The sequence below is a fragment of the Phaethon lepturus genome, unplaced genomic scaffold (assembly GCF_000687285.1).
Source record: "Phaethon lepturus isolate BGI_N335 unplaced genomic scaffold, ASM68728v1 scaffold8791, whole genome shotgun sequence".
Classification (NCBI taxonomy): Eukaryota; Metazoa; Chordata; class Aves; order Phaethontiformes; family Phaethontidae; genus Phaethon; species Phaethon lepturus.
Genome location: NW_010516939.1, coordinates 47,700 through 58,874, shown reverse-complemented (window position 1 = coordinate 58,874; position 11,175 = coordinate 47,700). Strand labels below are relative to the sequence as shown.

General features: G+C 37.2%; 1 protein-coding gene across 1 annotated transcript in view; it reads left to right on the top strand.

Moving 5' to 3' along the window:
- Positions 1 to 7,477: 7,477 nt before the first annotated feature.
- The window catches only part of LOC104627841 (partitioning defective 3 homolog), a gene marked incomplete at its 3' end in the record, with an annotated part of 48,672 nt that continues 44,974 nt past the window's right edge, over positions 7,478 to 11,175 (top strand). Inside the window, exons 1-3 of the mRNA XM_010296221.1 lie at positions 7,478 to 7,643; positions 7,956 to 8,095; positions 9,654 to 9,782. Of these exons, the coding sequence (XP_010294523.1) occupies positions 7,478 to 7,643; positions 7,956 to 8,095; positions 9,654 to 9,782 (435 nt within the window). The remainder of the gene's footprint in view (positions 7,644 to 7,955; positions 8,096 to 9,653; positions 9,783 to 11,175) is intronic.

Below are 11,175 nucleotides of genomic sequence, written 5' to 3'. Positions count from 1 at the left end.
CAACCTAGTGGTTCTGTGATTCTGTGAAATACACATTTCGTATAATTTAAAAGCACCAACAAATGTATATAGAATACAGGAACACTATTTTTGCACGAAACAAATGTGGCGTCATAGCTGCTCAAAAGATACGAGAATATAATTTTGATGTGTTACGGATTTTTTTGACTGTGATGTGAGGTTAGATTTTTGTTCTCTTGCACTGGATACTGTTTCATAAATACTCTCCCCAGTTCTATGATGTAATTTAGCCTTGCTGTCATCAATATATTAGATGGTTTTGGAAGATGTATTCTACCTGTTGATGGAAAGTGATCTGTAAGATACTTTAACATGCAGTTCACACCAGAGAAGTTTGGTGGCTCTTACGCTAGTAAAAGCTTTGAAATCCATTTCTAGAAATATATTTCAGAAGTTTAGAGGGGGTATTTGTTTCTGACAGTTGACTTATGTGAGAAAAATACTAATGCAGAAATGGCACCTGGCTCAGATTATAGACAGACAGACAGAAACTCTTTAGTGTACTGTATTTCATGCATGATGATATTTAAAAAAAATACATAAGGAAGGATACCTTTTTATCATTGCTGTCTTTCATTTGTTAATATCCAGTGTAGAGAGGCATGCCCTCCCACTTTGACTTTCATTTGATCACTCCAAGAACATACATGTAGAGCAACAAATGAAGCAAAACACTTAAGGATGTCCCCAAGTAGTTTGTTATAAATATGAGTGCAATAGGGATGTTGATTGTATTTGATTATTTCTAATGAAGGATGTTATAATACAGGCTTTGTAGATAGTTAACAAATGTGCTTTCTTTGTAGCTAACAGACAGCAGTTATTTCACCAATTACCATCATTAGGTTAAAAACTCCTTGTGGGGTGCATTGAGGCATACAAGCATGTAAGGCTTCATCTTGAAATTCACTTTCAATTTAACCTGTGCATTCTGGTTAATGATGTAGTGTATGAGAATTGACTCTTTTTCAATACAGACAGACCTTCTTTATTACAGATGTGTTTCTATGTATTGCATGAGCTTTATTATATAAAATGACATGGTAAGATAACCCTACAGTACGTGCTTCCGTAATTATGATTTCTTAATATTTATTGCTGTTTTGGCATTTTAAAATAACCTGAACTTTCATAGGATTTAGCTGTTTAATAAAGTCAGAAGAGAAGGTCAGTCATATGTTTCAGTCAATGCAGAATGTTTGTTGGCTTTTCTAAATGAAAATGGATATCTGTTTATCTTTCCTTAAAGGTCAGGGCTTGAACTTTTAGCATATAGACGTAGGGGTTATTGCTGATATTCTAATGCCATTAAGGCTGTGTAACAGTCTAGCTTAATAGCTCACACAAATTAAGATAGTACAAGAGATGACAGTGAGACTGTGCTTATATATATTTTGGTGTAAGCTGATACACAGTAAGTATAAATAAATAAAAATAGTTCTTTACAGCTAATATATGGAGAAAATAAGACCACTTAGTAAAATACCTAGAGTATTAGAACAAATTTTGACCTCATATACATCAGGACAATTCCAGAGTGTTTTTTGTTTGACTGCAAGGGTTTGAACCAATGCAATTGCGAGAAATTTAGTCCAGCATTTACAAATAATAAATAACCAATTATACAACAAATGTTACTAAGGCTTAGTCTTTGAGCACTGAGTAACTTGCAGCATTTAGCCTGATACTTGCTAAAGCATTCAAAAGACCACTTTTCAGTTGGACATTGTATTCATGTATTGATATATACTGGTTTTGGCATCACTTGTACTAAGACAAGTCTGAAGTATTCAGTCCTTAAATTAGCTTCATTTTATTTGATTGCCCTTAAGTATAATACTGATTGCATTGGATCATTTCTATCTGTAACTACATATTTGTTTAGCCAAATTAAATGTATAATTCTTGAGCTAAAATGTCAAAACCGAGCTCTTGTTTTTTAAGTTGGTCCTAGTTCGCCAAATATTTTGCTATTTTTTGTCTGGAGTTTTCAGTGCATCAGGACTTCAGTCCACATCTCCCCGCTTCCGGAGAGCGACTTAACCACTGGCCATGGGAGCTGTGATCATCTTTTCCTTTTTTGCCCAAAGAATATTTCTCTCTTGCAAAATAGTATATCTTCAAGAGAAAGAAATGAGTGACACAACTGCAGGATACCTTACAGTGGAGAACCTCTAGGAATCACCAAGTCCATCACAGAAAGGGCGCAGCAGCCATGTCCTAGGAGATGGCGAGGCCTGAGGGGAAGGAGGCACTTTTACGCAGAGAAAAATGGTTAAATTGTAGATGTGAGGAGGATTAAGAGACTCCTTGCTCTTCAGAGTTTCTTGTTGGATTGCTGTTTGGCTTGCTGGCCCTTCTGTGGTTAATAATGCTCTGTCTTAACTTACAGAGCCGAGCTTAAACACTGCAAGTCCCACCAGGTGACTGGGCATTCAGTGGTACGGCGCAGTGACACAGCCCTGCTGCACCCAAGTTCCTTTCTGCAAGACGTCGTTAGAGACAGAAATAAGATGCCATGGATAGTTTGGGAGTAGGCTAATTTAAAATGTCATCATATTTGCTATGGAGTAAAGCACATATATGGACAATTACTTGTTTTACTTGGGTTTATATAGCAGAGCATCCAAGACAGGACCCTGAACTTGCCTGTAAGATATCCTGCATCATGTATCTGAAGTGTACAGATTTACATGCATTTTTCATCATACTCTCCTGTTTTCCCACACAGTTTCTTGAGCCAGACTTTGAACTGACATTTTAATTTTTTATTTAAAATTTATTTTGAAGTGATTTCTCTTAGACTGATTTTAGAATTCCTGTTCAGATGCAGTAGGGCTCTTTGTCACTTTTGAAGTGAAACATTTAGAGTCCTAAATTGCTTAAGTGACCTTGAGAAATGAGATTCAGAAGTGAAGCAAATCATTTTGGGCATTATTAGGCTCTGTAGAAACATAAACTGTATCAAGTTTCATTTTTCCATTTTTTAAAAACACTTCTGATCACTAAGTATTAGCAGACTGCAGCAAAAAGGGAAGGATGTTTCTATTAGGTTGATCAAAGATCTTCTTGAGAGGTCTGAGCTTTGCTTTGAGAAAAAGAAAAGTTGTTCCAAATCACTCAACTACATAAAAATGGGCATGCAATTAATTTGTCTTGATTGTGCATGTGGCTGCAGAAGTCTTATAGACAGCTGAGCAGTCAGCCTTCTAAGCAGTCATTTGCATGTACAGCTACACTGACTACACATACACAAATTCTGAAAATATGGAGCTTAAACTAGGAGCAGTAAAATAACTTTTCAGGAAGTATCTAAAATGCTCTTGGCTAGTTAAATGAGGCTCCTGACAATAAGGAGAACATATTTGCTATTCAGCTCTTGCATGAGATCCAGTCCTTAATAAAACCTGGTTTCTGGCATAATTATTTCGGCAGTCACCCATCCATACACGGATCTCAAGAAAGAGTCTACTGTGTGACAAAGCAGGAACTTTAAACGCTTGGAAGGAGTGTCTACTCTGATTATTGTCAGAGAGCATTTGGCCCTTCTGCTTAGTTTTATTGTAATGTTATCGCTGCCCTTATTCTGGATCATGTTATAATCTAGTATTTTCATTAAGTGGGGATGCTTTATTTTGGAATTTTTGTGACTTTGTGTCACCAACTGTTCATATGTATAACCAACCTCACTTACGTTTTTAGGAAAGAGAGAGTGTATTCTTTGTCTTTCATGAAGAATCTGCACTTTTCCTTAACAATCCTTCATTCTTTCTGAGGACTGTTCACCCACATGGATTCTCCATATTTAGGTTGTTCTGAAATGATCTCTGCTTCCCTTGCAAAAATACTAACAAATTTGGTGCTCAGTTGTCTGGTTATCAGACATTTTCCATGGCTTTAGAATTAAGATTTTTATTTCTTTTTAATTTAGGGAGATCTGTACTGAAGTACCTGAGAACTCATCTGCATTTTCTTAAATTAGAGGTGAAAGAAAAGCATGATTTACTTCTAGTTCTCCTTGCAGTCCTGAAAAGGAAGATAACTGTAAGAGAAGTATCACAAGAAGTTGACAGTGTAGGTCCTTCTGATGTTCCTTATTGGATCTCTGAACTAATGTCCTTTTGAGAGTGACATGAAAGTACTGGAAGCAGTGCAGAGGTGATTCTTGCTTTTTGTTTCATGTTCTGACAGTATTTCTACCCAGTAGCATATTTTGCTGTTGAGAATTTAGACCTGCAGTTGGTGCTGGATGAGGAGCACACAATTTTTTATGTGGAAGAGCCTTGGAAAGACAGAAAGGTTATGCCAGACACTCTCTTTCCAGAGTCAAGAAGATAATCCTAGCATTAGTGAGAAATGAAACACTTCACTGGGAGATTCACAAAAATCCTAGCCACCTCTAGTAAGATTTAATAACTTTTTTAGCATCCTGTCAGTTTATGATCAGGCTGATTCCAAATAAGATGATGATGATGTTCATTTTGAACATGTATTTAACTAACTTCTGTAAATATTTTCTGCTCCCCTATCCTAATGCTACTAGGACCTATTTCCTCCAAAACAGCAACTTAAGCATCGAATCTGCCTCTTTTCTGTTAGTACAACATAGTTCTTTTTCTATCGTAACTGCCCCTTTTATTCACCTAAAAGTACTTTTTCTTCAGCTCAGAGCTGCCTGAGCTCTCGAGGGTAATGCGACCTTAGAAGGCGTGTTCAGCATCACATTCAAGAGAAAAGGGGAGCTCTAACTTGTCGAGAAGCTGCTGATTTATCGAAGAAGCCTAAGAATTTGAATTACACAAATTAGTGGGTAATTTTTAAATGTTATTATCACTCGGTGTAATTTGATCGTTGTCAGAGATGACAGCTACAGAGGGAGGAAGACGTTTTCTACCCTCTTTCTTTTTAAAATCTATAAGAGATTAAGTCGAACGTAGCTCAAATAATCTAGACGTTGCAAAGTAAAGCTCCTAGCTTTGAGTAGGGAGGACTCCTGTGTTTTCAAAAAGATGGAAAGTCCTCCTGTTTTCTGTTCTTGTTCAGGTTCTGCCTCTGTGTGTGTCCAGTTTCTTCCATGTTATTAGTATAAATCAGAGATACCAGAGGAGCCTACAGTATGTTTGCACAGTTCCCTCATTATTATAATGCAATTTTACACCCTAAGAACTGAAAACATTTTAGCAGCAGGAAGATATTAAGGTGCTATATGCATTTCTATCAACAGGACAACTGAAATGCATGGAGTAGCGATAACTAAATCAGTTATGTGTATAAAAAGAAAAAAAGAAGCTTAAAATCAAAACAGTGACAGAAATTATATTTATTTTCAGCCTAGGTTGAATGTATCCATTTATTTCACAATCTTGTGAACTTCTAGTTCATATACAGTAAGCACAGGAGTTTATGAAGCTGTATTATGCAGCTAAGAGCAACTCTACTGCATGAGTAGTAAAATGAAGCAGTGAAAAAGTAAGAGGAAAATGACACTCAAAAGCTGCCTCATGCAAATCTGTACAGAACAGCATAGCAACGTGTAGCCCACTTGAGGCCCCCTCTTTCCATAGGAACAAGTAATTAGAATTTTCTTCTGCTAATATCTGGGCTCAGTGTGGATTTGTGGCGTTCTCCCGGCTTTGGTAAAGGCTTTCTGGAGATTTGACAGCAGAAAATGCCACAGTCCAAATTTATATCCTTGTGTGCATTTGTAATGTGAACATCTCAGCTTCTGTTTTTTCTGTGGAGGTTTAAAGTGGAGTGTGTGAACCAGACATCTGTAATGATGCTGTAATCAGGCCATGGGGATTAAGCTTATTAATAATGAAATATTGTCCTGGACATGCATTCATGATCTGATATTACTTTAGAAATTTTAGCAGACAAAACCTGTACTCAAAGAGCAGTATTCAATACAGATCCTTAATACAAGAAAAAGATAAATTCCCTAAAAAGCTTTTTTTCTTAAAAAAAACTTAACAGCTATACAGATCATCTTCACATGTTGCAAAGAGTTGAAGAGCTCTATGAATGTTTGAAGCATCATTAAAATTGTGAGGTCTCCAAAGTCAAATGTGGATGTTATGAGATCTAATATTTTTTTCATCTCTGTGTAATACACTGATAAATTTTATATCAGCCTGAAAGTGGATGAAGACTTTCAAAATCAAATGTCAGTTTTTCAGCTATCTTGAATGTTGCAGACATAAGGAAGGGAGGTTGTCTCATGATAGTTAGCCTAGAGGAGTTGATCCAAATTTCATGAACAATATGAGCTGCATGCACTTGCTGTGCATACACAAGGAGTTACATACTTTCAGACTTTAAAAGAAGACTTTAAAAAGAAGACTTTAAAAGGTTGTATCCCTCCCAGCCCTGTCACCTGTGTCAACTTACTTCTTAACCTGATTACCATTTTGATGATAAAATACATTGTACTAAATTCTAATCAAATGTAAATGTGCAGATTTCAGAAATCTGCATGTAGACTAATGTTGACTCTATTGTACTCCTGCTTCCTTTTCACATGTGTGAATATTAACCTGCCCAGTAAAAAAGCAAACGTAGGAAATGAACATGGGGAACAGTAAGTCAGAAATGAATTCAGGCTTTATCCTCAATTCGTTATTTACTTGTGTGTCTTTCACACAGGTTGTGTTCAACTTCCCAGGGCTCAAGACTGAGGACTGTTGCATAAAAGTTCAGCTTCTGACTGTCATTTTATGCAAAGGGGTGCGTTGTGCAACTTTTAGGGACCATACCTGATATTGCCGAGTCCGAACTGCAGGTTGCTGTAGTAGGTCAGATTAAATGTAGGTTCGGCATGCGTGTGCCTAGCTAGTGAACTTGAACTACCGTCGTATCTTGACAACCTCTGGGATGTTTCAAATGGAAGCTGTAGGTGCTGTCACTGTCAGGGATGCTCTCTGCTGAATGGCTGACTGCGTTCCATGCTGGATTAAGTGCCCTGAATAGACTTGATGTGCAATGTTGGGCAAGGGGTGGGGGATGTTTCAACGTAGAGTTTCAAAGGTTGTTGATAACACTGGGCAGATTGCATCAAAGGGAGGATCACAAATGAGCTTTCTGCGTGGTAGGAGAGGCTTTTGTTTGTCCTCTCAGCTTGTGAATCCCAGAGCTGGTGGGGTCCTAAGGTACACTTCAATAACCATTGTGGGCATAATTTCTCTGAAGTACAAGCAAACCTTATTTGCCGTATTGACTGGACCCCCTCTCTGGATTTCTCCAGGTCATCTTAAATGTCTCTTTTTTGCTTCAGTCAGTCTTAGCCGAGTGTAGTCAGTCACCTAGATGCACAGCAAGACCTCAGAAGTGGCAGCCTGGCTCTGATCCCTGCTTGCATGGCAGAAGGTGGGGTGGAACCGAGCAAGAGCCGGGGTGAAGCCCCAGGGTGGAGAAGCTGTTGACAGAAAACAGCCCGAGGTCCCTCGGAGCAAAAGCAATGAGACCACTGAGCTCTGGTTCTGTCTGTCACCTGCCGGTGTCCATAAGTGTGCTGACAAAGCCCCGTGGCCAGCAGTGTCGGCTGACTGACATTGCTGAGAGAGTCGCAAAAGAGAAGGAAAGGATCGTTGACGAGATCCAGATTGACAAGGGGGAAGGCAGTGGTAGTATATCAGATATGCTTTGTTCTGATTCCTTGTCACTCAGCTCATCTGAAATAGAAAGTTGGAAATATGGCAATGACTTAGAAATTGTCAGAACAGCAAATTGCAAGGAGGGCCTGCTGTGCCACCTGTGCCAAGACTCTGTGCCTCAGCTAGAGCCTTCCTATATATGCATTTCTTTCTTTTTTTGCCATGCAGTAATTCTTACATCTTATATGCGTATTTTCATGTATTGAATCAATGAGGTAGACAAAATAATATATAATATAAAATTTGTATTTTAACAAGTAATATTCTACATTCTTTGTGCAGGTACAGAAGGCTTGGGATTTAGCATTACTTCAAGAGATGTCCCAATTGGTGGCTCTGCTCCAATTTATGTGAAAAACATCCTTCCAAGAGGTGCAGCTATTCAAGATGGGAGGCTAAAAGCTGGAGACCGATTAATTGAGGTGATGAAGTGTTACATGTTGTTCATCTGTGTTGTGGCGTGAGCCCATGCACTAGTTCACTTCCAAAAGCTCTTAGTAGTTTATGTTATAGGAAAATGTTTCCCTCTTTTTTTTCTTTTCCTTTTTTTTTCTTTTTTTTTAGGCAACGTACCAAGGGCTGTGTGTTTTCAGTACATAACTGTTTTAAGAGCTGGACCCAAATGTACTTAGGAAAACATGAGTTTACATGTCCTTATGTGAATATAGTGTCATAGTCTTGCATTGCTGTTTAGGAATAAGATGAAGCAGAGTAATTGTTACACACTTATTAAATACACTTATTAAAGTGTCATTAAATCGGCACGGGGTGACAGACCAGAAATTATTGGAGATGTTGCCAGGTATGGAAGACAAAACCCTGGAAAGGTTTAGTGAATTAACTGGAAGGGACAATGTAAGAGGAGGGTAGTGCTACAGAGAATCAAGGCCACTTCCCTCCTGAAGGGAGGATGTCCTCAGGGGAATTAAATTCCTCTTCGATAGGCACACAGCAGAGATCTTCCTGCAAATCTATCTGGAGTGATAGAAGATGTTACCACCCACAGCTCTTCATTACCACCCCCAAGCCAAATTACAGTGGTGGTACAGCTGAGACTAACTGCCTCCCAGTGCCCTAACTTCACTTTACTGCAAAATTGGCAAAGTCAGCCTGAACTGTTGCTGGAGGATAACCCTCTGTAATTACTGTCATTGCTGAATGTAATTCAAGGTAACCCAGGTGACTTGGGTAGAAGGGGACTGAGAAGCATTTAAGACAATAGCTATGGCATCTCAACTGTGTGAGCTGTGTTCTCTTCCGAGGGCAAGAAGAACATGATTTGCTGACTGCTTCAGAGCACCATGCTCACTTGCTTAACTGTGCTAGCTGATTTGCCTTACATTTCCAAAATGTTTCTGGACAAGCCTGAGAATACCCTCTCTCCCTCTGGCTTCTCCCTTACTCAAGTTAGCTCATAGAGTGGGACATTTACCTGTATGTATTCTATACCTGTCTGTACCAGTAAGTTGTATGTGGAAGCGAAGAGGTTGGACTGCTGAAGAAAGGCAAAATAAAGAGTAAACTGCTCCAAAGTTATTTTGGGGAAAAAAAATATTTTCTATTTTTGACACAGTTTATTGTGCAAGATATATTTGGAAGATATGTTATAACACAAAGGTATGTGGAAACAGAACCAGTTTTGGATCACACATTGATTTTGCCAAAGGATTTTTATGCAGGAATTCTTGTAAAAAATATTGGTAGGTGGAATTAGTTGGCTTTAGAGTATACTGGAGTATACAGTTGCTGCTAAAGAGGAAGGAAATATTACTGTCTTGCTTCTTATTTGTATTTGTATGTAAAGAATGCATATTTAATTAGTTCTATTAAGTGGAAGCTATACTGAGCCAATAGGCAGATTGCTTCAGTGGGGTTTTTTTAAACACTGTCCCATACGATTCCCATGACTTTTTGGTATGAATTTCTACTATTTTTCCTGTTTTGGAGTCTTATCAATTTCTAATATTTCTTTTGTCATAGGTAAATGGAGTTGATTTAACAGGCAAAACTCAAGAAGAAGTTGTGTCCTTGCTGCGAAGCACCAAGATGGGAGGGACTGTTGGCCTTCTGATTTTTCGACAGGAAGAAACATTCCATCCAAGGGAACTGGTGCGTAAAATAGAGAGCAACTAAGAGATTTAGATGAGTATGAGCAAATGATTTGATCTTGTCACCTGCTAGTAAACATGCATGGCCAACACTGAATATAAGAAAAAAAAACCAAACTATTTTGCTTTATTTAGAACATTTTACATGAATGTTTTTTATTCTCTCCGAGATCTGCTATTGGAATTAAATATTTGTTAATAATGTACAAGTGAGAGTTTTATTTTGAGTAAAAATGTTTATTATAGAAGAAGCTATTGGATGGACTTTTTTGGATGCATGCTTACAAGTAGATTATTTCATATCTTTCATATAGACAAATCTATGTTTGAAAACCTGCTATTTGTCCCATGACCTGCTCACTAAAATATTTCAGAGCATATAATGCTATGCTAAAACAGGATATGTAAATACTTTTCTATCAAAAAGTGAAATATATAAGAAATAGTAGCCTTTTTTGAATTTAAATGCAATCTCTGTGGAATGGAAACCCTGCAGTTACTAATTTAGCAGGGTAATTCAGAAAATGTTTCTGAGGAATTTACACGAAATGGAAATAAAATGATGTTTTATACTGTACCTGCTCCACTTGCATAGTGTATACAGATATTTCTCTGATAATTATTCAAGATAATTTCTGTTATGAAAAGGTAGACTGTGAATGTAGCAGTCTTACTTTGTTCTGTATTGAATTAAACTGCTGGAGTTATTTATTATTTGTATTATTGTAGCTATATATAACTCTAAAAATAACTTATTTGGCTGCATTATCATGAGAAGATAGACAAATATAAGCGATAAATATAAGTATGATGAATTGATTGCTTCATTTTTCTATTGGATTTGTGTTATTTTGAGTACCAGAGAATGAATTTTTGTTTGGCCATTTCAAGACGTTTAACATTAGCCTTTTACTTTTCAAAACTACAATTAAACCTCCTAAGTCAAAGTGGCAGGGAAGGTTGCAAACGAACCACACTTTTATCTTAATGTTCTTGGAACATGTCTTCAGGTTCTGAAGTGAAAGTTGTCATAAAATGAAGAGAAATTAACAATTTTAAATCGTATTATGCCCTCCCTTATTAATGGAACTGTGAAAACAATCTGTTTATAAGTTCCTATGATGTAATTTTCACAGTATTGCTATCTTACATAAAGGTGAATGAAAATGCGTTTTGAGTTTTCTAAATAAACTTAGAAGTAAGAAAACGCCTTAATTTTGTGTATATTATTTCTATAGTAAAATGAGGAAGTTATAGTGCATAATTTAACGAGTATTTTGTTTAAATAATTGTAAACAAAGATATGATGTGAATAATGCAGAGATTTAATAGTAATACTTGATGTAGTTTTAAAAATAACGGCAAATCAGCCCCTTCAAATGAGTTCAACCTCA